Below are 27,948 nucleotides of genomic sequence, written 5' to 3' on the forward strand. Positions count from 1 at the left end.
AGATAGATAGATAGATAGATAGATAGATATTTGTACTTTATGACTGTTCTGCTACCTTTGTTGTTGTTGTTGACATCGCCCTGCAGGAGGTGTTTTGTGCACTGAACTGAGTTGATCGCGTCTCCTCCTCCTCCTGCTGTCGCGCTCTTGGAGCTTTTTCTTTTTTTGCATTATTTTGACATTTTTACACGTCGCACCACACTTCATTGCGCTTCTGCACAACTTTTGTGGGCCCAAGGAAATAAGCAGGGCGAGCGGCGCAGCTCCGGCGGCGTGTGGACAACGCCGGCGACGGACGGGGCAGGAGGAGAACGAAGGACAGCGCGGAGGGAAGGGAAGGGAAGGAGAGGGACGAAGAGGGAAGGAAAGGGGAGGACAGCAGCGAGGATACGGGCAGTTGAGCTCCCGCCGAACGAGCAGGGCGAGAACTTAGGCTGCCCGCTCAGCAGGGGTCTCTGCACTGGGCAGACAAAACACAGTTGAGCCGCAGAGAGAGAGAAGTTACGTGCTGTGTGATACTGAAGGTGTCCGAAAGACGGACGCAGGAGTCCGGAGGAGGAGGAGGCTCAGAAGAAGAGCAGGAGGGAGGAGGAGTAGAAGCGCTTCGCACCTCGGAGTTGGACAACTCGGACCTTCTCACCGGAGCCTACGATGAATTAGCGGTAAAGGTGAGCTCAGTGTTCGCTGACTTTGCTCCTCTGTTGGTATTGCTGTTCCGAGTCCTGCCGGGACACGTTGATCGCAGTTGAGCGCGCACGGACTCGCTGCTCTGCTCTTGCGCGGCTGAAAGTCTTCAAAGTTCTCCCAAAGTCCGACGCATCATCGTTTCACGGACACACGGCTTTCAGTTCAACCCGCAGCTGGAGCCACGGCTTTGTCGTGCTGTGAGAATCACGGTAGGCAACGTGCAAAAAGCGACTTTACTCCACGGGCGCCGCGCGGCTGTCCAGGTGAGCTTTGCGCTCCCAGGTGAAGAAGCTTCTGTCAGTCGGAGGAGTGATCATGCTTTGTGCAGCATACAACATGAGAGAGATGTGTCAGCTCAGAAAGAAAGAAAGAAAGAAAGAAAAATAAATACTGCACACAAGTGATGCGTTTACTAGTATTTAGCATTTCCTCACTCTTTATTTGAGCATTTTTAACTTTACCCTCCATCACATACTGTGTGTGGTAGCAGATGTTACCCATGATCATTGTGTTTACGTGTTGAAAGATGTGCCAGAAAACCTTTTGCAAGTCAATGTCAGCTGCATAGCGATGGCAAAGCGGAGTCTGAGAAAAAGAGGAAATTGATTCACGAGAAGGCATCACGGCCCTGTTGCTGACAGCCCGATTGAGTTACTCATAATAAGAGCTGTGACAATGAGCAGTGCTTTATTGTATGAGGAGAAGATGAACAGATGTCCTACGGAGACACTGCGTGCACAACCCACCTCCTAATCGCCATGTCAATGAAATGATCAGCAGCTGTGATTTCCATGCTGGGAATGTTGGCTGTACAACACACACAGTTGGATGGAAAACCTAAAGGGTTCCCAGGATGCGTTTCTCCATGGTCCCCTGTGCCCAAGCCCAGTTGTGGACACTGCACATTGAAGCACTAAAGGAGTGTTGAATAAGATGCCAGTATCATCTTGGCCTCCTGCCGTTCTCTGACCCACTGTTGCTTTATTTTATTTGCGTCCTGAGTATTTGGAGCTTCCTTGTTGCTATGATGTCTTACGCAAAAGTTTCTCTTTCAAATCTGACATTACGGCTGCGGTTCGACCACAGTCAGCATGTGGGTCATCACTGGAGGGGCACAGTAGGGGAAGGTGTTCTCTCAGGGGAGTGTTTTTTGGCTCTGTATCTGACCCTTCTTACCCTCCCTCCCATCTTCACCCTCACCCTCTCCAGCTTTTGAACAGATGTCTGACAAGGATTGCCACACTGTGATCTTACCTGAACATGCCAGTGAGGCCCAGAGCCCATTGAACAGCCTGCCCAGAAACCCCGGTGCAGGTAAGGATGGTCAGATCTGGAGAATACCACCTCGCTGCATCTCGTTCTGCGCTTGCAGCATGGAGACTTGTTACCTGGCAGTGTAAATATTGTCCCTCGACAAGGCATGCTCCGACCTGCATTAGCTAAGTGCAAGGAAAATGAGATGAGGATTGTTGCTTTGTGACAAGCTACCGCTTCATGTTAAGGAATTTGTTTGATTACTAACATTAGAAACAGGACACAAGGTGTTTCGACTTAATCATTTCCGAATCCAGTTCATGCATGGCGGAGAGAATTGCTGGACTGCGTTGGTGAGACGATTAGGAGTGATTACCATGCATTTGTTCTGCCGTGCCCATGCTCCAGCTGTATCTGCGTGTGTGTTTTATACCAGCTTTACTAAGAATGGAATGGAGGTGATTATTCATGCATGAGACGGGCTTATAGATCTGAAAGGGTTAGCTAATCCTTGAGAAGGAAAGGCTGTGAGGGGAAAAGAAGACTACGCTTGTCAACACATGTGAATTTAATTAAGCTGAGATGGTGATTGTTGCCTAACTTGCCCCTAAACAATGTTTTTTTGTGTTACTTGCAGAAGAGAAATATTTAATGCTCTGTATATAAAGTTGTAACAAGGACCAGATTTGACTTCTTTCAATTGTCTGTTGGGGTGAACTCTACCTGGGAAGTTCACCTTTACTGGAGTGAATCATGGAGTGCTCGATGGGCATGTGTGCAAGTGACCATAACCATTTGGGACTCTGGAGGACAGGTGAGGGTCATTCGGAGGTGCGTGTGGAGCCCTTCTGACAGATTGTTTGGCACATCAAATCTGTCAGAGTGCTTTTAGCCGTAGTCCAGTCAGTCGCCTGGGAGTCTGGGTGCCCCTCCCTGTTGCCACAGGAACGTGCCACGGGAATCAACACGGCGGGCAGGACTCCCCAAGGATGGGACAAGCCCTGACCGACTCCAGGAAGACTCTGTTAACCACAAGCTCCAGTACATGTTCTGGTTTTGACCTGTCTGCTAAAATTGGAGCCAGTCAAGCATATTTTGTAGTGTACCAGCTGAAAGCAAGCAAAATGACTACATATGTCTGTGGAATAATGGTTCTTTCTGGGCCTTGGTGGCTGACAAAAATTCTTTAAAACTTTTTGTTAAACCTTGAAAAAAAATCACTTTGCATATTGCTTGTGGGAGTCACAGATCTTCACTGAGCCAGGCCCCAGTGGTGTTTACTGTGTCTTGCTTTAAGATGCAAGTCAGAAGGTGAGCACAGACTTTGTTCATGGCCAGGTAGACTGGGAGCAAAGTTTCACTAGAGCCTGCTTTCAACAGTAAGTAACCTGCTGTCCAGGTCATGCCAGTGCCCACCTGCTGGTCATCCAGTGCAGAGAGCATTTAGTACAACGTGCAGGGCCTGAAAAGGACAACACTGACTTTATGGAGCTTGCCAGCTTGGTTGGAGCCTTAGGGGCATTTCTGGGGCATTGAAATGCACATTAGACTGCTGAAATTGAAAAGACTAACTGCCATCTTTTCTTTTTGTATCTACGGAAATTGAAAATTCAGTAGTGGCCACTGCACTTCATCCTTATGTTGTAAGCCTTAATGTCCTTTTGTGATTTACACAGTTGTGACACAAGAAACCTTAGCCTGTCCATTTTAGGCTGAGAAATGGGAACCACTCTCGACAAGACGTGTGTCACTGGCACCTACCTGCGGGCTTTATTATCTGTTGTAGTTGCCTATCAGGTCTTCATCAAGATATCACATTTGGAACAGCTGCTCTCAAGGAAAGAGTGTAAGACTGCAAATGGGTTGTGTGAAAAACCCTGTTATGTGATGTAAACCAGACTGGATCTTCTTTTTCATGTGCCCCGACCAATTTTCCGTGACTTCTAAAGCCCGTGTGCGACTGCATGGTGTCAGATGTCCATGTAGATTGCATGTATCTGCTGAGACTGAAAGGGTTCTTTGCTGCTTTAATTTAAGACCCAGCATCTCCAGCAGCCAAGAGAATGGAGGACTCTCCTCCACCACTTGCCCTCAGGGGCAGCAGGTGGGCTTGTTCCTTAATAACGCTCTTGATCTTTGGTCTTCTGCTTAATATCGAGAGGCATCACATCAGCTGACTTTATTTTTCACCCTCCTCTGATTTTAGCGCTTGACCTAGTGGCTGGTCTTCCAGTGATTCAAGGTGTTTAAATTCCTTGCAAAACCTGGCCTTTTCCATCCCATTTGTCCTTGTGTTGAGTATGCGGTCATGAGCAGAAGGGAAAAAACAGCAGTTGTACTTTGCAGTAGAGCTGCGGGATGAAGACTTGCTGCATTTAAAAGTTTGTGCTTGCTAATACGCTAGACGTTTGAAGTAAACCTGATATTGCAGTGATAACTTTTCGTTCACTGGTATAGCCGACAGCTAATCCACCTGCAAAAAAGGGTCGGCAATGTATGTGCTATTCTGTGAGCTTTTGGTGGCTCTGCACTTTTGTACTTTTGCCGAGATGTATGTCGCTTTGGACAAAAGCGTCTGCTAAATGAATAAATGTAAATGTTAATGCGTTATTCGGTTGTGTTGTCACACGTGTACCGGCTTAACTGTCGGTGTGCTTGGCCTGATAAGTCACCAAAAAGGAGTTTCCCTGTTATGCTGTGCTGCATTGTGTTGATATAATCATCTCTGTGGCTGTCATCATGCGAAGCTCAGAGTGCCTGGGCACCACTCATCCGTGAAGATGCAATCAGAGTGGCCGTTTATTCAAGTCTTCCTACCATTCAGACTGTGCTCGCTTTCTCCTGTGTGTTATTTCTCATTGTTGTTGACTCTACGTGTTTTTGAATATACTTTTCCGTTTAATAATCTGCAGCTAAAACATTGTCACAGTGTTGTGCACGTGCTTATCTTGTGTTTTCTTCCGAAGCAGCGATCATGGCTTACACTTTGCCTGTCTCTGCAACAGGGTATTTACACAGAAGTCAGGGATGAGTCCGGATGACTACCTTTCCTGATAGTAGCAGGGCTGGAGATGCAGGGCTTCCGCTGGGAGCTGAACCGGCCACTTTTTGCTCTTATTAACAGCAGGCTATAACTTCAGATACCTGAATGAATGACCTTGAAGGACAGTTGTCTCACAGTCATGTTTATTTGACTGGCAAACCTTTTAGTCATTAACATGTGTTGAATGCCATATAATTTTGTAATCTGTGTTTATGAGCCTTTTTGTATTTTTTGAAACAAAACATGCCTGCATTTTCTGCTTAAAACAGTCATTATTTCTAAAAGAAATGTGAAATATATATTTTCAGGGATATCAGACACCACATAGTATTTTTCATATTTACTCTCCTGTGTACACTGACTAGTTTTTTCACACGCACACACTGTCAGAAGCCGCCTGTCCCAAGCACGGTCACCGCAAGCCAGAGCCTAACCTGGCAACACAGGGTGCAAGGCTGGGGGGAGGGGACACAGCCGGAACGGGATGCCAGTCCATTGCAAGGCACCCCAAGCAGGACTCGCACCCCAGGCTTGCCAGGGAGCGGGACCCGGCCAAGCCTGCTGTACCCCCCTGTCTTTTTTTCATTTTCTGAAATTTGATCATCTGAAAAATATTAACATTGCCTATAGGGGAATGCATATGTGTAAGTGACGATCGTTTAACAACTCAGGAGTTGCCGTTTCATTTGTGTGTTGCAAGAGTTGAATTTGAGGTGACTTTCAAATGCACGGATCTGAATTTAACTCACGTACAAAAATTTATGTCTTGTATAAAAGCAATCATTAATACACATTTTGCAGAATAAATGCTGTTTTGGGGTACAGCATTACATGAATTGTTTGGAAAATGTATATATTTATAGTGCTGTATATAAGACACTGAGAGGGAAAAAGTTCACAATGTTACAGGAGAAACTTGGTGACATAAATTTTACAGATGAAATATGGTATTAAAAAGTAGCCTTAGTACAATGCTTTGAAGATATGTTTTTTTTTTTTTGAGGATTGAGAAACAGTTTTTGAGGCAGTTTACAGAAAAGGTCAAATTACTTGATATAACAGCTTTTAACGTCATTGTTTCATATTTTCATTGTTTCTTGTAATGAGGCGCAGTGGGGGGGTGCGGTGGCGCAGTGGGTTGGACTACGGTCCTGCTCTCCAGTGGGTCTGGGGTTCAAGTCCCGCTTGGGGTGCGTTGCGACGGACTGGCGTCCCGTCCTGGGTGCATCCCCTCCCCCTCCGGCTTTACGCCCTGTGTTACCAGGTAGGCTCCGGTTCCCCGTGACCCTGTATGGGACAAGCGGTTCTGAAATGTGTGTGCTTTCTGAATATATTGCTAGATATGTGTTGTAAAAAAAATGAGTAAGATTTTGATACTGTATAATAAGTGATTATTTTAGAAGTGAAAGAGGTGATGTTTATACAAACTGAATACTGTCTAGCAAATTGAATATTTTAAGCTGCATTTGTACAAATGAAAAGCTTAAAATTGTGTTTGAATATGAAAAACTTTCAATTTAATCGCTCATGGTTCAACAGTGACCTTGCATTATCGATACAAGACAAGGATTTATAGTGACAACTGATGGCAGATGTTATATGATATAGAAACAAATCTGTAGCCATTTCCTAGTATTGATTCAGAAATGCAGAAGGGGGCTTGCTTCTCTGACATTTTAAACTCTCTCATTTACACACACACACACACACTTTCAGAACCGCTTGTCCCTTACGGGGTCACGGGGAACCGGAGCCTACCCGGCAACACAGGGCGTAAGGCCGGAGGGGGAAGGGGACACACCCAGGACAGGACGCCAGTCCGCCGCAAGGCACCCCAAGCGGGACTTGAACCCCAGACCCCCCGGAGAGCAGGACTGCAGTCCAACCCACTGCGCCACCGCACCCCCCTCTCTCATTTACATGTGACATTTTTAGATAAGATTTGTTACATGTGCGATATACACCTGGATGAGCTTCACATTGGGAATTGTTAACAAAAGCATATCACTTCTGTCTTTTAAATGGATTTCTATTTATTTCTGCTAAAATCCTTAGAGCATAAATTATTTTGAGTTTACTTTTGTTTTTCTGAACCACTGAAGTAAATGATGGCGAGTGTCATTAATTCATTAACACCTCGCTTGTGTTCTTTTCATAATCACATCAGATACTCAAAACAAGACTGAAAAACATCAGCCCGCCATATTTTCTAAAGGATAAAGTTTGAAAGAGAAAATCCGACACAATTAAATTCCGCTTAAAGCTCCGTTAAATGCCAGATATTTTCTGCTTTAATGAGCTTACACTGTTTTATTCTTTGTGAAATAATCTGTATGTTTGGAAGAATTCCAACTCCCTGCTTTGTAGTGGTTCTCAGTATCTGTTTTCACTTCTGGCTCCATTACAAGCGAGATTAGCCCCCATTGTTTCAGCGCATCAGCTCTGCTGGGATGTTCCGAAACTTATTAACATGTTACGAGCAGATTTGGGCTGATGCATAATTATTTTTTCTCTGCCGTAATTGGACCCTAAGGGGTCATCGTCCAATCTTCAGCAAATTTTTCGACGTACTCACCAAGTGTAACGTGGAAGATATATGTGCCCCTTCAACTAAGCTATGCTCGTTGGCTTCAATCCATTGAAAGCGTTCCACTGGCCGGCACCACCTGCTTCTTGCGCTGCGCATCATGCTCCCATTATGGAGAGGCAGCTGGTTCTAAGTAATTAGCTGACAACCCTTGCTTTTCAGAAATATATTTTTTTTCCACTCTCAATGTCGTAATAAAGATGAAATGTATATGGTGGAAATTAATGGACTAAGTACTTTGATGAAGCATATGGGAGGATTGTGGTACTTGCTGTCTTTGGTACCCCTTCAGTGGATATGTACCAGGGCATTCTGGGAATTCTGTGGAGCCAGTTCCTGCTGTTTATGCATTGTGATATGTGTGTCTTTCAGTATTCGTGTGTTGCTTTACTTCGTTCTCTGAGGTTTCAGCTGCACCCCCCCAGCCTCATTGTTCATCTCACACGTGTGCTGCAGATGCCACATCCTATGCTGACAAACACACGCATTCATGTACCACTAACTATTCTGAACACGCACATAATGCTTTTTTGGCTTGCTACAGGCCCACAGATTTTTGTGTTGCTCTCTTTCCACAGAAACTATGTTTATCTGATACCCAGAGATACTGTGGGTTTTTATACCCACAAATACAGCTTTCTCAGGCATTTGTTTTTATTGTGGCTGTCCTATACCCAGATACATTGGAATTGCCCCAAATTTCCACTGTCATTGTTTTTCCAGGGTAGTAGATGCTGATTGCCTCGTACCCTGGACATCGTCCCTCATGGCACAGTGACACAGGAAGTAGCGCTGCTGTCTCACAGTACCTGGGTGATGCGAGAGGATGTGGGTTCAATCTCTGCTTAGACTGTGTGGAGTTTGTTTGCATGTTCTCCTTGTGTCAGTGTGGGTTTCCTCCGGCTGCTCTGGTTTCCTCCCACAGTCCAAAGATATGCTGTTCAGTTTACCCATGTGAGTGACACAGAGAGTGTGTTCCACTGATGTATGGATGAGCGACCGATTGTCAGTAGTGTATCTAGCAGTATAAGTAACCTTGGTGAATAAGGTGTGTGGGCTGATAACACTATGTAGAGCTCATTGGAGAATAGTGCCTGCTAAATAAATAAATGTTAATGTAATTTACCCTGGACCTGGCTTTTCTAGGTTGTTCTGCGCTGGGTTTCCTGGTACCCAAATACACTGTCATTGAGCTATACACTGATTTTTTTACTACGTATATCGAGCATTGTGACTGCCTGTGCCCGGTGCTGTGGTATTTGTACACAAACAGGCACTATGGTTACTCCAAATTTGAGTGAAGCAGCATTTGAAAGCCTTCATGAGTGCTGCAATGTGTCTCCATTGTGCTCTGGGAGTTTGCCCTCTCCTCCGGCTTACCTTCCTGTTGCCATACTAGTGGTGTCCTGACAGATGTCAAAGGACACACGGGGTCACACTGAGCCACAGCAATGTGTGTCAGGGCTAGTGATAATGGCAATGCTGTGATGGCTGCAAATAATCATTGCACTGTTTTGGCTTCCAATTAATTTCTGCTTTTTAAAGTTTCACTCTTTTAAAACCACATGGACAGTGCTTAAAGGATTAAAGACAGGGATGTTTAATCAGTCACAGTAATTATCTTTTTGCACACGGGTGCAGTATAGCTCCCTCAGCCCACCATTTGTGAAAGGTTTAGATTTTCTTTTGACCGAATCCAAGACATATTGTGTTAAGAGGAAAATGCTATTTTCTGCCTATAGTGGCTGTGGAATGACAGAAAAATGTACAAAATGCAAAATTCTCTGTTTTCAAAAAGTAGTGTTGAAATACATAAGATGCCATGTAATATAATCTACTTTATTACTGATGCTGGTCAGATTCGAGAAATGGTTAACAGGTTTAAAGCAGTTCATAGAGTGAGGAAGGCCGCAGCACCGTCTTTGGCAGTGGAAAGACTCTCTGGATGAACACTCTTCTGTTTGGTGTGAAGCAGCGTGTTTAGAGGGGGTGTTGGGCACTGCGCATGTGTACGCGGTCAGAGTACAGGGCTGTACAATGTCCAAGTCTCCCAGTGAACTCACCCAGACTTGAGACCTTGGGTCCACACATGTATGAAAAGGCCAGTCATCATCTCTGTTGCACACACGCCACTAATAAAGAAAGCTTTTTAGCAGGCAGCCTTGCAAGGTCTGACCGCAGTGCTGCGGCATGAAGGGAGCCGAAGAAGTATCAGTGTGAGGAAGAGGAGGCGGCAGCAAACGTGAGCTTCTTCTGTTTCTCCCAGAACTCCTTTTGCAAGGCCCCTTGAATTTACAGAGGTGTTTGAAACCCCTTGCAGTGCATAAGGCAGATGGGTTTGTGCTTGTGAATGCAGGGAACTGTTGCAAATGGTTGGCCTGGTTAACGTGTTCAGTGCCTCCTTCATTTCATGTGTTTCGTGGAAGGAGAAGTGGGCACCAGGTGATGTATTGACTGAGGTGCTGGTGTTGCATGTGCTATTAAATTATGTGGAAAAACAGCAGCAATATCTACTAAGTTAAAAAAATATTAGAGGAAAAATAACATACATTAATTGCCTCATTTTGATTTTCATTTTCTGCATTGATGTGTGTTGGGAAACATTTTCTGAAGGAACATTTTCATGTTATTGGTCCTTCAGTGTTTAGCTGTTTTTATATTAATAACTCTGGTCTACAAAATTTGAACTTTTTGTTGTCCCACAAGCTAAAATAGGTGTTCTTTACAGTACTTTTTATGCTGAATTCATATCTATTTTCAAAATTTTTTTATCAGACAGGGTTTAAAAGTTACAAAGCAATTAAATTTTGAAAAAAAATGTATATTACTTATTCATAAATAAGGCTGTTATTACACCTCAAATATGTATTATATTTTGGGACTGCACTTGCCTTGGTACCGTTTTTCCATATGAAAAATGTCTTGTCTTTTGCCATGCTCCTCACTGACTCACCTATCTAGGCTTGTGCTTTCAAAAATAAGCTATTGTAATTCACAAACAATAAAAATAATTGTGTTTCGCATACTTTTTGTTTCAAATGCCACATACCAGTACCAATATACTGTACAGTATGATATGTAAATACACTGGTACATAAAAACTATGGGTGATAGAGAAATTCTGAAAACATATTTGAATTCAGCATGCAAAAATACAAAGAAAACAGGCATTTTTTTCATGGGACAAAAAACCTGTTCACCAGTGTAACGATTAAACATTTCGTATAAATTGTTAATCAGTGCGTCTACTTGTTCTTTCAGCTGTCCACTGCAGCAGTTTACATCTTGTGTGGCACTCCACCTTAACTTGCATGTGCCAAGGTACTAGTGCAGCTCTTCTCTAAAGTTTATTTCAAAGTGTTACGTTCTACTGCAGGGCACATAGCCTTTGTTTTGCAAGCATGATTGTCTTTTCTTTTTGTACTGTGTTACGCAGCCCATTGCCGCTTTATTTGTCTGGCATCCCAGCCGACACTGTATGCTAATGCTAGCATGAGGCCCTGATGAAGACATCAGGCAGATTGCTGATCAGTCAGCCATGCAGAGAGAGCGTGAGGCCGGTATACCAGAGTCAGCCCATCAATCCTACCTTCACACTAAGCCTCTGCTGATCTGCATCAAAGCCCTCAAGGGGTCAATAAATCCTCTTCCTTTTAGTTTTTAAATCCGGTTTCTGATTATGCCTTAACATCTCCTCCCCCCAAGAAGCTGTGGGCTGATAGCACCACACTCCATTCAGCAATTTTCATATCTGATTGAAGACTTTTGTTTGACAACAGTGGAACCAGCATGGTGAGTTTTGAAATGTGCTCCAGTTGTCAAGGAGGAATATGAAAGCATGAAGTCCTTACCTTTTTCTGTCAGTCCTGCGTCTGCACCAGTGAGAGTTCTGTGGCCCTGTGGGGCCTCTTATCCCCAATCCAAAATAGCTGTCAACTTGTACAAACTCAAAGGGGCTTGAAGCACAAATTCCATGTGTCGTGTATCTGGCTTAGGCTTTTTTCTTTCATTGTTCACAAATGGCAAAGACTAAGGTGTTTTATGGTATACACATACATTGACTGAAACTGCTTGTCCCAAGTGGGTTGCGGTGAACTGGAGCCTAACCCGGCAACACAGGGCGTAAGGCTGGAGGGGGAGGGGACGCACTCAGGATGGGATGCCAGTCTGTCACAAGGCACCCCAACAGCACAAATCTAGGCTGCGGGAGTCGAAGGGTAACACAAAGGTTAAGACTGGTATCTTTTGTTTTCTGAGTCCAGCTTTCATCTGTTTACTTACTGCATTATTTTTGGTTGCTTAACAGTCACTTTCAACCCAAGCAGCTCATACTTTTCATGACCACTTTATCAAGTATTGTGCAAGAATGCCCTTTAGTGATGGTGTTGGTTGGCTCCACAGTACAGTCGTGGCGCCAGCTGGTGCCAGCAGTGCGCTTAACACTGGGGAACGCAGTATAAGGTTCAAAAGGCCTGTTATGAGCACAGCGCCCACACGGATGTGATTCTTTGTGTACTGCACACAGAAAGCGGGGCCTCTTTATGGTGAGGGCTTAGCCCCCACTTGGTGGTGTTTTATGACACACCGAACATACTGTGTCCCCATTACAACTAGCAGAAAATGTGAAAATGATTTGTTAACAGGCCACGTGATTTTCATCTCATGTTGGCATGGCCTTGAAAAGGTGAGCAGCGTGAAAAATACGATTCGACACGCTTGCTGCAGGTAGCTCTCCCTGTCGGCACTGGCAACCGGTGCCTGACACCCCTCTGTTAGAATGCACCCAGTATCCCCACACATGCGAACATTCACCCACTGGCAAAGTGCCTCAACCACCCTCTTCCTGCATTCACCTTGTATTTTGTCCCCTTTTTGGTATTTCACATTTTTTGCTTCTCTTCAGCCAGCCCTAGCAGTGCCAGCAACAGAAAGACTGGAGGAAAAAAACAACAAAAAAAAAAAACTGAGCAGAAAGGAGCAGTATTTGGCTTGTGGAGATGCTGTGTGTTTATCAGACAGCAAATAAAGTGCATCTGGCTCCCATTTTGGGGAGAAACAAAACTCCGTGGCAGCGCCTCTCTGAGGTCAGAACCTGGTGCTTTGAAGTAGCGCCGTGGTTGTCTGAGAGAGGCCTGTGTAATTACCAGCACATAATAAGACCATTTGGCTCCAGAAGACGCATGTTTAAAAAAACAGCCCGGCATGAGAGTCAGTGGTGCTGTTTCAAAGATTTCTGCATGGTGCTCTGAGGGCAGATATCCTTTGTCACGGTGGAGGTATTTATGACCATAAATCACTGCTTTGTCTTGTGACTCTTGCACTCCTGGGCTGTGGGCCATTGGTCAGACTAAGGGGCCTTTGGTAGCTCACTTTTTATATGGTGTATCTAGAAAGGAGAGGTTTTTTTAAGGAAGGTTTTGTTTAAATTTCCCAAGTCATCATACTGTATCTGCACGTTGCCGTACCACCATCAGCCTGAATGACAGCCACAAAGCTTTGTTAACTGCAGTTGTTTTCTGTGTCCATATAATGCCCCATTTACAGCCCTACTTAGTACAGTAACCACACCAAAGCTGGCACTTAATATCTTTAGCAGAAGTGTGTTCTGAAAGATGTCAGTGAGTGCTTTGGAAGGAAGAACAGGGAGTTGTGTGTCATGATTGCAGAAAGGCTTGACACTCCCCCTATCCTCTACTTGCAGACTCTGAGCAGGCCAATGGACCCCAGGGATGGGTGGAGGATGCTGGGACCAGAGAGGAGAAGTCTGCCACAGAGAACAGCAGCAGCAGCCTGGCAACTTCAGATAGTCCAATACCAGGCAATACTATTACATGTAAGTACTAAATACCTTTTTTTTGGATAGTTTCTAACTTTGTAATGACTGAAGGAGCTCTTCAAAGAATGGAACAAAATCCAGACTTTGATTGTTTTTTGTAAAAGTGTCTAAGAAATCCCTACGGCCTCCAGCAAGGCCATGTGAAAAGAGGGTGTTGTGTGTCACACAGTGGTATGACTAAGAGTTCTGGAAGCATCAGTTCAGTGTGTGTCTGGACCAAGCCTTTACATCTGAGTCACCAGTGGTGTAACCATGACTGGCCGCACCTACCTGCAGGACTCTTTTTGGCATCTCCCCCGATGGAGACATTCTCCTCCACTGTGCCAGGGAAGGCAAATCACACCTGACACATTTACCACTGACAAAAGATGGTGGTGAATGTGCCAAAGATTTGGAATTGTAAAGCAAAGCAGAACATGCCTCACCTTTCAGATGGTATTAATGTTTTCTTTTGTGATGTCGATGATCATTAAGAATGTTGCCGCAGTAATGCTGTTTTGTTGGCAGCCGGGAGCTGGAGACTTAGTTTAGGGTAGAGGACTCGCAAACTAAAATGTTGTGCTGTTGGAAGGTGGATATTGGGGAGGAACTCATAGACTAACATTAGTCACAGTTTTCAGTTGTGTCTTCACTGCTTCAACAAGGGAGCCACTTATTCCCCTTTGTACACAATCTTTGTGCCTGTTGCAATATTGTAGGGGTGTGGACTGACCTCAGGTTTCATGGTTTTGTATGTGATTTTGTGTATCTTATTATTAGTATAAAAAAAAATTGGTAGGAGGTTATCAGGATTCATCTATCCTGCATTTTATGTACCTAGTTGAGTGATGAACATCGGTGCATCAAGTGGAAGGTAACAAACTAGGTTTACTTAGTCACATTGTAGCCATGTCTCTTTCTCTTAATGTAGTGCCCAAAATGTATTTTTGCTGAGATGTATGTCGCTTTGGACAAAAGCATCTGCTAAATGAATAAATGTAAATGTGGTACATGTGGGGTTGATGTCACTCATATGTTTGTTGACACATCACAGGACCCTCTTAATTTTAAGTTTTCAATACGTCTATTGTGGTGTGAAACATTGTTTGAGTGTGGCATGAAAATATGTTCAAGTAGTTAATATGTTCAAGTGATTAATATGTTCAAGTCATATTTTCAGAAAATATATGTTGTGCCTTGGCTGCATGCTATGTCTAACTCCATGGAAAATGTTGGTCGGGAAATGAGACACAAAAAAATTTTGTTGACCTTTAGGATGCCTCCTAACACACTTCTTAAACGGGAACAAATTGTTTGGAGTAGATCACTTTTGTGTCGGATGCAAAGAAAGTTTTGAAAATGTTGCCACACCTTATGATGACCTATGTATGAGCTTGCAAATAAAAAGAAGGCAATGCAAACTGATCGGTGAGACACCCAGCTGTCTGGGTTTCTTCCATCGGCCGATGTTGTCGTGAAAAGTCTCTACGTGTCTGAGTGTTTTGTACGGATCTCCTGTGGTTGATCGGTTCCGGGGAGAAAGAAAATTTCTTTGACACTAGTTACAGCTGACTTATTGGATCCTCATGATGTATGATTAATTGCCATTTCCCAGCACTTACAAAAAGAGGCCCTGAGAAATTCACAGCCTTTTGAAGAGGGACTACGAGTAGTCGCAGTAGCAGCTTAATTTTGTCTACAAAGGAAACAAACAGTGAGTTGACTGCAGATGTAACCATTTGGTGGAAAGATGTCATCAACAGAAGAAACTGATTTAGTTTTGAAATACTATAGCATCAGGCTTTTTATTAGTGTTTAAGGCCTGGTGTGACTGGAGATATGTACTACTGCATGGAGTCCAACCCTGGATCCCTCAGCCCCAAGTTTTACTGTGCTGCTCGTAAAAACGTCCCCATACCTTCTGAACAGTGGGTGTTGCACAACTTCGTGGACATGCTGTTCTCCCCTCAAGCCCAAAGGTGCTCACGTCTGGGCGCCTCTGGCTGCCGCAGGCATGGGACGCGATTCCATGAAATTCATTAAGTAATGAGTTGCGTTGCATCATCCATCCCCTTTATCAGAGGCCAACATTGCTTTATGACCTCTTTCAATCTGTGGCACGTGTGCAAATGCACAGTTATTTTCCACTGCCTGCTTTATTAGGAAGAGCAAAAGATCATGGAAAGTAGTCAGTTCTTACACAAGTTGTATTTGGATCAACTTTTGCTTTGTTAGGAGATAAATAAACAGAAAAAACCAGAAGCCTGATGGCATTCCATGTCCTCCTGCCCTGGAGAAATCTGATTATGTCACAGCAGTTGCATGTGTCTAGATTCTGGGTGACAGAGTGTCTGAGAATGGCGTGTGCTGCTCTTTGTGACTGTGATCTAATGAAAGCTCTAAAAACAGAACAACTGCACACAATATCACTTCTACAAGGAATGTCTCTTGAGTGCAAAATCTGCATTGAGGAAAAGCATTTATTTTGACTGTCTACTGCAAGTCAAAACTGTTGTTTGACCCACTGTTATTTATTTCTGGTTAGTCTCTTGTGATCATGTCTGAAACTTCAGTTTGAATCCCTGAAATAAAATAAGATGAGAAACATCTTTTGAGTATAAGTATCATTTGAAAACATTATTTTAAAACAGTGTTGATGCCAGTCAACCTGGCATAAGCCGAGTGTGTCTAAGCATATAGCTCAGATTTGGACTGCAGAACTGGTCCCAAAACTGAAAGAAAACAAAGAAAGTCAAACATTTTGTAACAATGAACAGAAAGTGACATCAACCCCACCTTTCTAGAAAACTCCTTATGAACTCATGATTTTGTATTACCTTCCTATTGCTGCGTTTCTGGAAAGTACCAGGTCAGCGGTGGACAGGCTGCAGTGGAAAGGGACGTGAAAAATTCAAAGGGATCTTGGTATGCTGCCTTTAATTAGTCTCTCTTTTTTTAAAGGCTAACTCCCCAATAAGGACATAACGGTGCTGAGGTTTCCAGAGCAAACTGTACTTCTCTCTTTCACATGATGAATTCTTCTCTCCCTCTCAGAAGCACATTATTTCTTACGCTGTAACCTACCTTCCCACCGCAGGCTGACATCGCCCTCTCTTCCATACCCTTTAGCCTTCTTATAAAAATAAATCATTCTTCTCACTCCCATCACAAAGGCTTTTTCTACATTTCTTGTTTTTGTACTCATCCCATGGTTCTCATGGGACCATGTCGAAAGGCTTCCTCACGTGTTTTTCTTTGTGTCAGATATCCTCAAGCCCCGCTGTACTGCACAAGGTGCTAAACCCGAAGTGAAAGTGACTCCATTAGGTGGGATGCTGAAGGACATAGCCAGTTTGTTGAAGGTTGGAATTTTGAAAATTAAATAAATATCCCAGTGGCTGCATTTAGAAATGTCCCTGTATATCCACAGACCTGACCATTCACTCCAAAGGAATTCTCCTCTCTGCATTTTTTTTAAATTCCACTTGATATTTAAGAGAACATTTATTCATTCTCAGCAGGACTCTGAGTCCCATTCATTCATTCATTATCACAGCTCTGAAGGGACCTGTCAGGGGAAATAAACTTCTTAAAAATATGTCCTTTGAATTACTGGCCTGAAATTCTCTGATTAGAGTTTTCATCACTCCAGATTGTCATTGAAATGAGGCAAGACGGGGGGATTAAGGATGATTTGATCGCCCCATGCCTTTAGGGATGGCTATCCCCCTATTTGGGGGCCACAGTGGAAATATGACTTTGGGGGTTTAGAAACCATGCCATTGAATTATCTTTTATCCCTGGTAAATTTGCACGGTAATTTCCCCTAAAAGCATTTCACATATGCATTAGATATGCCTGACCTACCACCATCTATTTAATACCTTTTCTTGTGTTTGTTTCTAAGGCCAGGATTTCCTTGGCATTGTTGTGTTTTTCACACCAGCACATTGCAAAAACCCACTGCTGTCAACTTCATATTTGAGTGAGTGAATATGTAGTCTTGATATATATATTTATGTATATCTACACAAAATCGCTTGACAACTGTTAAGAAATCATTATGTGGGCACTGAGGACATACACGTGTGTGTGTGTGCTTGTAATTTCTCGAGGGGCGTGGCAGGGGTGATACTGGTAAATTCTGGTTGATATTTGTGAAGTTTCTCAGACGGAGTGCTGACTCACTCCCTCCCATCTGAGACCACCTGGAGACTGGCCCCTGGTGTGATGTGAGACGGGGGAGTGGAACAAGCAGAGCTGAGGTGAGCGGTCAGCAGTTTGTGACTTAACCTCCTCTTGGCCTAATCCCGCCATCCCACCCTGTCTCCATGGTAACTCTTGAAGCAGCATCGTGACATACGGACTCGGTGTGCGCCCTTCTTCTCAATGTCCGTCTGTGGCCAGCGTGCTTCACACAAACTGCTCATTTGGCCATTTATTTGTTTATTTTTAACTACCTGGGGTGATTCATTGTGCCTTTATGTATGCACTCCCACAGACAGTTTGGGCTATAAAAGAGGCCTGGAAAAGCCACAAGTCCAACTATAGCAGCAAGTGAATAAGAGGGCAACAGCATGGTGTTGTTGTTGTACAGCATCGCACCTCCCCCAACAATAAACTACTAACTCTTCAGCCTGTGTTATTTAGTAGAAAGCATTGTGAGTTTAAGCACTCAGGAGGCAAAGGCTTTCAGGAAGTTGAGTCATATTTATTCATTTAGAGTACATTTTTTTTTGCAGAGTTTCTTGCAGTTATTTATTAATTTGGGCAACTTTCACTAGAGTAATTCAGGCTAAGTACTTTTCTCAAGGGTCCTACAGCAGGAAGTGGGCTTTGATCCTGGGTCCATTATGTCCAATGGCAGGAGCGCTAACCACTACACCACCTGCTGTCCTTATATTTGATTTTTGCCAGTGACCATAAGTTGAACTTGAAAACCTAGCTTTAAAATTGACTGGCAAAGCAGAGCAAGCTGTGGATAAGGGGAGCGGCTTGTTAAAGGGAGACTGAAGAACACAGCAGAGGGATTGAGAGGCTGCCGCCAGGTTTGGGACTCAGCCCACCATCTGGCACAATGGTTTCATTCTGCACCGGCCAGACTTACTGATGTGCCCGTGCGGGGAGGAACGAGGCAATGCGACGCGGTGCTGTGCCCAAGCTGCGTGAGCTCTATTGCCTGCGGATTCAGGCACAACTGTTCACCAGATGCCCCGGCGACCCTGCAGCAGCAGACAGCTACTTTGGTGTGTCGGTGCACACAACACAACACAAATTTGCTGCGAAGAAAATTTCCCTTCCCAGCTGGAAGAGGAAGAAAGAGTGAAAGAACGAACACCACTGGCACTGTTGAGACCTGTCACATATTGTGGCATCACATAGTGCCTCTCAGTGAGGCTGTAAGAAGTCTTTTTTTGACTGCAGTTGATTTGCAATGTCTTTTAATGTGGTTTTATAGAATGGAGTAATTTTGCAGTTTGACATTTACTAAGGTCTTGCTTTCTGGGAGCTCATGATACGGCAGTTTTTTAAAATCTGTGTTTTCCTGAGATTTTCAGATTTTTTTTTTTTATGTCCCTGTCAGCCTGAGACCAAAAGGGGTATTGTTTCCCAGCTAGTGTCAGCAGCCTTAAAAATGGACCATAGACTGTACTTGCCACACATTGTACAGATACAAAAAAGTAGGGGGGACTGATCTTGAAGTTGAACTGCATGGTTTGTGTAAAGCTGTTTATTATTAGAGAATCCAGCCATAACTGTGGCATTATAATTGTACGTTTTTTCCTCTTTAAAATTAAAAAGTTGAAGCTGTTTTCTAGGAGCTCCTTTCACTTACCAAGGTTCATACTTTTTATGGGCCTGTCTTTGTTTTCATCTGTTATCTTAGCTTTGGTGGGAGAAAACAGACGCTCACAGTGGCTGGCTGTGCGGATTGGACAGGGTGGAGGTGTGTGGAGCGGCACAGGATGTTCCCTCAAATTTACTCCTTGGTCAGAGCACTGTGGTTTGCTGTTAAAACGAGCAGATACACTTTAGCTGTAAATAGTCCCACATGTCTGTGCACAAACAGGCAGGTATAGTGATTTACACAGGTAACCAGATTACAATGTAATGATTGACACAAAGGTGTTTTAACATAGGACTGCTTCAGGAATGTGTTCCTGTCATTGCTGAAGTGTGTACATCATACAGTGTAAGCGTGGACATCATAAGTGATTTGGAAAGATAAGAATGAGATCCAGATTCCTGTGAAATGAGCACAGGAAAAGCAAATGAGCAGATGTCTGAGATGATTTTGTATAAAGCTCGTCTGAGAGTGTTTGGAGATTCCAGAATGTTCACCTTGACTGACAGACCTTGAGTCTGTTCAGAGCTCAGGGGGTGTATCGATGCCAGTGGCAGGCTGTGATCCGCATTCTGGAACGCAACGCTACACCAGATCCTTCTCCAGGTTGAGAAGTAAATGCGTATCTCCTGCACTGCCCACCTCCTGGCTGAGGACGACAAAGAGGCCGTAAACGTGAAATATACTGCTCTTTGCGAGAAAGGATCACCAAACTAAATCAGGCTAACCTTCTGGGATATGGATATGCATTCTGCACTAAAGAGTTATGAGTAGAAGCAGTGATTTAGAGAGATGAGATGAGAGTGGCAGTGATTTTTCTCTCAGACCCTTAACATCTTGTGTTCATCATTAACCCCCAGTGGAGTGTTGCGATTTTACTGTTTAAAAATGTGGAACAAAATAGGCAGCATAGAGGCAGAAGAAGTGGCAGCTGTTGACAAGGAGTGTAATGTCAAAGCAGCAACATGCTGTGAGCTTTTTACTCCTCAGATGAGTGTAACCATCACATGGGATGATGATTCAGAATTCTATACAGAAAATATCTATAAGCAGCTGATTAGTTTGCTCAGGCACAACCCACGTATAATTTGCTGCTTTACAGCTATAACCTAAAGTACTTTGTGGACTCAGTGTTCGCATCAAAATAAGGTTAATCTTGACTCTTCACAATATGATTGTTTGATTTTTCTGTTGGTTTTAAGCTGTATTTCTCTGCAACTGATTTTCTTTTTCTGCACCGAAAGTGTTTAGTTCTGCGGATGGTGATGTCGCAAGGGATGACCATACGAAACCGTGCTTTCGTTTTGTATACGTTTCTCGCGCCCCAGGTTTATTTTGCTTGGCGTTCGAGGCCTCATGCCTTACGCAGGTTTTTGTTGCATCCAGCATAATTAGCGTTCTGCAGCATAGCAGGGCCAAGATCAACTCTTCGATCAGACCGGTGAGGAACATTGGAGTATTTGTGCACTGTAAAGTGGCAAGGAGTTGCTCCATGAGCTGTACAATGAGTCAGCTGTTGCTGCACCTAAAGTGAAACAACATACAAACTTAAAGACAGGTTATTTTTGCAAATAATTCATTTTTTGTCATGCAGACAGTGAGACAAAACTTCAGCAGAAGCTATTGAACTGTCATATTGTGCAATGAAACTTAGATCAGTCATGTTTCTATTTTTGTGTTTGTTTTCTATTACCTCTATATCATTGCATAGTGTCACCTAGCCAGTATTATAAATTTAACAAAATTCAGCAGTTACTTGAAGTGATTTGTTGGTTAGGGAGGGAAGTTAACCTTCTTGATCTCGAGTCATGGAAATGTATGGTGGCAATGCTGGATGTTGTTCTCTGTGGCTTCATGGTGATGTTAGTTGGACTGGGTCCTTGTGCACAACAATTGTAATATATGCATGGGGTGTAACATCTCTCCTCCGTGAACCGCCACCTTATCGTGGTGGAGGGGTTTGAGTGCCTGAATGAGTCCAGGAGCTATGTTGTCTGGGGCTACATGCCCCTGGTAGGGTCTCCCATGGCAGACAGGTCCTGGATGACAGACGAGACAAAGCGCGGTTCAAAAACCCCTTATGAAGGAAAAAGCAAGGCGTCCGTTTACCCCGCCCGGTATGGGGTCACCGGGGCCCCACCCTGGAGCCAGGCCTGGGGGGGGGGCTCGCATGCGAGCGCCTGGTGGCCAGGTCTATGCCCACGGGGCCTGGCCGGGCTCAGCCCGAAGCCATAACGTGGAGCCGCTCTTCGGTGGGCTCACCACCTGCCGGAGAAACCGTAAGGGGCCGGTGCATTGTGAGTTGGGCGGTGGTCGGGGCCGAGTGCCCGGCCGACCCAAACCTCGGGCGCCAACTCTGGTTTTTGGGACTTGGAATGTCACCTCACTGGCGGGGAAGGAGCCTGAGCTGGTGCGGGAAGTTGAGAGATACCGTCTAGATATAGTCGGGCTCACTTCCACTCACAGCTTGGGTTCTGGAACCACTCTACTCGATCGAGGGTGGACTCTCCACTATTCTGGCGTTGCCCAAGGTGAGAGGCGGCGGGCTGGTGTGGGCTTACTAATAGCCCCCCAGTTCAGCCGCCATGTGTTGGAGTCTACCCCGGTGAATGAGAGGGTCATCTCCCTACGCCTTCGGGTCAGGGAACGGTCTCTCACTGTCGTTTGTGCTTATGCGCCTAGCGGCAGTGTAGAGTACCCGGCCTTTTTAGAGTCCTTGGGGGGCGTGCTGGAAAGCGCTCCCACTGGGGACTCTGTCGTTCTACTGGGGGACTTTAACGCCCACGTGGGCAGCGACAGTGATACCTGGAGGGGCGTGATTGGGAGGAACGGCCTCCCTGATCTGAACCCGAGCGGTGAGTTGTTATTGGATTTCTGTGCTAGTCGCGGTTTATCCATAACGAACACCATGTTCATGCATAAGGGTGTCCACCAGTGCACTTGGCACCAGGACACCCTAGGTCGGAGGTCGATGATCGACTTTGTAGTCGTTTCTTCTGACCTTCGGCCATATGTCTTGGACACTCGGGTGAAGAGAGGGGCTGAGCTGTCAACTGATCACCACCTGGTGGTGAGTTGGATTCGATGGCGGGGGAAAAAGCTGGATAGACCTGGCAGGCCCAAACGCATAGTGAGGGTCTGTTGGGAACGTTTGGCGGAGGCCCCTGTCAGAGAGGTCTTCAACTCCCACCTCCGACAGAGCTTCAACCAGGTCCCGAGGGAGGTGGGGGACATTGAGTCCGAATGGACTATGTTCCGCTCCTCCATTGTCGGTGCGGCGGTTCGGAGCTGCGGCCATAAGGTCTCCGGTGCCTGTCGCGGCGGCAATCCCCGAACACGGTGGTGGACACCGGAAGTAAGGGATGCCGTCAAGCTGAAGAAGGAGTTCTATCGGGCCTGGCTGGCTCATGGGACTCCTGAAGCAGCTGACAGGTACCGACGGGCCAAACGGAGCGCGGCTCTGGCAGTCGCCGCGGCAAAAACTCGGGCTTGGGAGGAGTTCGGTGAGGCCATGGAGGAAGACTTTCGGTCGGCCTCAAAGAGATTCTGGCAAACCGTCCGGCGACTCAGAGGGGGGAAGCGGTGTTCCACGAACACTGTTTACAGTGGAAGTGGTGCGCTGCTGACCTCAGCTGAGGATGTTCTCGGGCGGTGGAAGGAGTACTTTGAGGATCTCCTCAACCCCTCCGACACGCCTTCCGTAGAGGAAGCTGAGGCTGGGGACTCGGAGGGGGACTCGTCCATTACCCTGGCTGAAGTTGCCGAGGTAGTCAAAAAACTCCTCGGTGGCAAGGCTCCGGGGGTGGATGAGATCCGCCCCGAGTTTCTCAAGTCTCTGGATGTTGTGGGGCTGTCTTGGCTGACACGCCTCTGCAGCATTGCGTGGAGTTCGGGAACGGTGCCTCTGGACTGGCAGACCGGGGTGGTGGTCCCTCTTTTTAAGAAGGGGGACCGGAGATTGTGTTCCAACTACAGGGGGATCACACTCCTTAGCCTCCCTGGGAAAGTCTATGCCAGGGTACTGGAAAGGAGAATCCGACCGATAGTCGAACCTCGGATCCAGGAGGAGCAATGCGGTTTTCGCCCTGGCCGTGGAACACTGGACCAGCTCTATACCCTCACTAGGGTGCTGGAGGGTTCGTGGGAGTTTGCCCAACCAGTCCATATGTGTTTTGTGGACCTGGAGAAGGCATTCGACCGTGTCCCTCGTGGCATCCTGTGGGGGGTACTTCGGGATTATGGGGTTCGGGGCTCGTTGCTACGGGCTGTTCGTTCCCTGTATGACCGGAGCAGGAGCTTGGTTCGCATTGCCGGCAGTAAGTCAGACCTTTTCCCGGTGCATGTTGGACTCCGCCAGGGCTGCCCTTTGTCACCGATTCTGTTCATTATCTTTATGGACAGAATTTCTAGGCGCAGTCAGGGAACGGAGGGTGTCTGCTTTGGTGGCCGCGAGATCTCGTCTCTGCTTTTTGCGGACGATGTGGTCCTGTTGGCTTCATCAAGTCAAGACTTGCAGCGTGCACTGGGGAGGTTTGCAGCCGAGTGCGAAGCGGCGGGGATGAGAATCAGCACCTCCAAATCCGAGGCCATGGTTCTCAGTCGGAAAAAGGTGGATTGCTCCCTCCGGGTTAGGGGGGAGTTGCTCCCTCAAGTGGAGGAGTTTAAGTATCTCGGGGTCTTGTTCACGAGTGAGGGAAAAATGGAGCGGCAGGTCGACAGACGGATCGGTGCGGCGTCCGCAGTAATGCGGTCATTGTACCGGTCTGTTGTGGTGAAGAGGGAGCTGAGTCGTAAGGCGAAGCTCTCAATTTACCGGTCGATCTACGTTCCTACCCTCACCTATGGTCATGAACTCTGGATCATGACCGAAAGAATGAGATCGCGGATACAAGCGGCAGAAATGAGTTTCCTCCGCAGAGTGGCTGGGCGCACCCTTAGGGATAGGGTGAGGAGCTCAGTCACCCGGGAGGAGCTCGGAGTAGAGCCGCTGCTCCTCCGCATCGAGAGGAGCCAGTTGAGGTGGCTCGGGCATCTGTTCCGGATGCCTCCTGGACGCCTCCCTGGGGAGGTGTTCCGGGCTTGTCCCACTGGGAGGAGGCCTCGGGGCAGACCCAGGACACGTTGGAGAGACTATGTCTCCCGGCTGGCCTGGGAACGCCTTGGGGTTCCCCCAGAGGAACTGGAGGAGGTGTGCGGGGAGAGGGAGGTCTGGAGTACTCTGCTCGGACTGCTGCCCCCGCGACCCGGCCCCGGATAAAAGCGGAGGAAGATGGATGGATGGATGGATGGATGGGTGTAACATCTTGTCCTGTGTATCTTGAATGAATGTATTGTTCAAAAGGGGGTGATCTGATTTAATGTGAATAAGACAGAAACATCCTGATCTGATTAAAAAAAAACAAGCAAACAAAAACCCTTATTCCTGTCTGATTTACAAATGGCAAGATGGCAGACACCTTGCATGAATGAATAGCTTATATATATATATGTTAAAAATGTACTGCTCTGGTAGTAACATTGTTTCCAGCAAGGTCACACCATTCTGTGCAGGTAACTGACAGTTTTGTAGTGACAAATGTTGGGATAAAGAATTTCATTTGTTACTTACCTTTGAGAATAATTTTATAGTACACTCATAGGAGCATTTCATCTGATTTGGTTTGCCATAAAACTAAAGAAGTGGACGTGTACAATTATTATGTACCATTGTGAAGGAGAGAGATAGTAGAGCTTCTACAAGTATAAGATGGCCATCGTGATCTGCGGACACATCATCGACAACTGAAGGTTAAATATGTCCCTTACAAGAAAGTACTATGTCACTGTAGTGAAATACACACACGATGTGTGCAACCGCTTGTCCTAAGCAGGGTCACGGCAAGCCAGAGCCTAACCCGGTAATACAAGGTGCAAGGCCAAAGGGGGAGGGGACACACCTCAGACGGGACGCCAGTCTGCTGCAAGACACCCAAGTAGGACTTCAACCCCAGACCCACCACAGAACAGGCCCTGGCCCGCTGCACCACCGTGGCCCCTATGAAGTACCAAGTGTAGTTTAAATATTGTAAAACTCTCATATTACTGTTGTAGCAAAAAGGTCTCTTATTGTAATTTAAACTAATATCACAGTGTGGATCACCGTACTCTAACAATCAGTATAGTTCCATACTATACTGTGATACATTTTGTTGAAGCTCTTTCATCAGCTAACAGTGGATGGCAAAGAACTGTTGCTGTAAAGGAGATTACTAATGTCCCGTTGGCTCATAATGTACCTCACCTCATGTATGTCAATTTTAGCTGGTACGGATTTAATGTCTGGAGTGATAAGCTTAGGAAGCACTGATTTAAAGTAATGATTGTGTGTTTGGTTTCAGCATCAGTTTTTCAGCTTTGAACTCTCAAGAAAATGTAAAAGAGAGCTTGCAGCACACGATGAAACATTTTAAGTGATCCAGTTGAGAATGCCTAATTTTGTAAGTGACTGATGAAGCCCTGTGTCTGTACCGTCTCGGGATCTCATCGCAACTGGTCTCAGGTGTCCACATTTTCCAAGTGCTTTGTGCCACGGAATGCGTAGGTGTGTATTTAAACACTGCCACCAGCAAATGTGGCTTTCTGATTCCGCTCATCTAGAGTATACCGTGTGTCATTCTGGGGGAGTTAGTAGTGTTTTATTATCAGTGCTGTGATTAAAAGGTTAAATGACCTTGAATGTGTCTGTTTTTGCATTTTTACTTAATGGTAGACCAATGTGTGCTGTTTTCTCTGACTGAAAATGATCTACTGAACTGACTGCAATGCTTGGCAGCAGCATGTCCAACACTGACAGCAACGGACAAAGTTGTTTTTTTACTTCTTCTGTTCCCACTTCTCCTTTGCTGTTTATTAGCTCCACTAGATTCATTAAGGTAGGCACCAGCTGTTTACCTCCTGCTTCACAACAAGTTTGACTGAAGTATTTGCTTTTTGCTGCAGATCTTCGCCAGATCCATTTCAGTCAGGAGACTCCTCAGGCAGAAGTATCAGTGTAAACAAACTGGCCCTTAAGTAACGCTATTGAGCCCATGTGTGGGTAGTCTGAACAGGCTGGCAGCCCCCCTCCCCACAAAGACAAGCCGTTGTGCTTTGGAGTTGTTTTTGTTTGTTTGTGCCGCTCGTTGGTTGGATGTGTTTGTTTTTCGTGGGATTTCAGCATTGGTCTCTGTCTGTCACGTATCCCTTCGACTTTCCCCGCGTGTTTGTTTACTGCCGTCTGTATGCTTTAATGTGCCCGTAATGATGCACCGAGACATGGGAGGCCGTAGTCTTCTTTTGTTTGTTTGCATCTGCGCCTCTCTTTGCTCGCCGGTCTGTTCGGAGAAGAAGCTGGCAGGAGGAGAAGGGAACACGGCAACAGGGAGTGTGCATTACAAACGGTTCAGGGGAGGAGGGAGGAAGAAGAGGAAGAGGAAGAGTCCTGCTGGGCAGCAGCTCTAATTGCGCTTGTCTAAGCGGCGTCCCACCGTTCTGTAACAGGCCAGACGGGGCAGGTTCTCTGCAGGTCAGCGTTATTGTAAACATATGACACCCCCACCTTCCCCCCGCCCCCACCCCTACATCCGAGGCACCGTCCCAACTGAGTACTAAACGCCATTTCCTGAAACTATGGGGCTGCACCAGTGCACTGAGTCTGCTCTTTGTTTCTGCAGCACAGTAATCCGGATATCGCCGTCGTAAACCAAAACACAAGGTCTGCCTCTTTTCTCTTCATGAGCAGTGGGCCTCTGTTGCAGGGAAAACCTCAAAGAGTTATAATTTTGGCTTGTTTTCTTGTTTTGTCTTTTCCTTGGGATGTGGCTTCAGCTTCTGGGCAAGGTCTCTGTGAACTTAACAGCAAAGTCAAAGAGACATGCAATGTGTACTCCACCTGAATTTCAACTACTAATTTAACTTAAATCACTGCACTTTGCTATAAACACGTGTTCGTTTCAGTCTGTGAAATGAAGCAGAATGCTTGACGATTCAATCCAACTTAGCCACTAAGTGTTACGTGCACATATTTAGAAGTTCTAGAAGCGGACAATGCTCAGTCATGTTTGAAATTCAGTGTGAGTGTTTTGTTTTGAGGAACGAGTGAAATACATGGGCTCACATTGTGGAATAGTGTCTCATTTTGAAAATGCAGGCTATTTAGCTTTCACACAGAACCAAAAGAACAGAGCCAGTGTTTGGACTGTGGGAGGACAGTGGAGGCGAAACCCACAATAACACATGCAGAACTGATCCCTGACTTGAACGCACAGTCTCAGAGCCAAAGGGTGTCGTGCTTCCCGAATGTTTGCCTGGACATTTCTAGCAATTTGCCAGTTAATTTCTAGCAAGTGGCAGGTGCAGGTGGATTGTTTTCTGTTGTTGTTTTCAGTGCCCATTTATTTATGGACCACAATTCACAGGTCAGCCGGAGGCCGGTCCCATACCCCTGCACACCTTGCTGGACACGGTGCCAGATGCTGATGACAAAAAGCAAAATGGTGCCGGGCCACTCCGCCCGCTGGACAATAGGCTGAAAAATGGCATTGCCTCAGACCGCCCGGCACCTGGGTCCCTCCCACGGACCGCTGCCAAGAAAGTGCCTTCCCGGAAGCTACAGTCCAACCCCTCCCTCACCAGCCAGGGCAGCAAGAGGAGCTCCAAGTCAGCCACTTCCCAGATCCCCTCCAAGGCACAAGATGGTG

At 45.8% G+C, this 27,948-nt stretch overlaps 1 protein-coding gene across 1 annotated transcript in view; it reads left to right on the forward strand.

Moving 5' to 3' along the window:
- The first annotated feature begins 896 nt into the window (after positions 1–896).
- The window catches only part of mdfi (MyoD family inhibitor), a 30,037-nt gene continuing 2,985 nt past the window's right edge, over positions 897–27,948 (forward strand). The window contains exons 1-4 of the mRNA XM_018758577.2: positions 897–950; positions 1,897–2,001; positions 13,273–13,404; positions 27,667–27,945. Of these exons, the coding sequence (XP_018614093.1) occupies positions 1,908–2,001; positions 13,273–13,404; positions 27,667–27,945 (505 nt within the window). The 5' untranslated portion in view covers positions 897–950; positions 1,897–1,907. The remainder of the gene's footprint in view (positions 951–1,896; positions 2,002–13,272; positions 13,405–27,666; positions 27,946–27,948) is intronic.

Source organism: Scleropages formosus, chromosome 2 (genome assembly GCF_900964775.1).
Source record: "Scleropages formosus chromosome 2, fSclFor1.1, whole genome shotgun sequence".
Lineage (NCBI taxonomy): Eukaryota > Metazoa > Chordata > Actinopteri > Osteoglossiformes > Osteoglossidae > Scleropages > Scleropages formosus.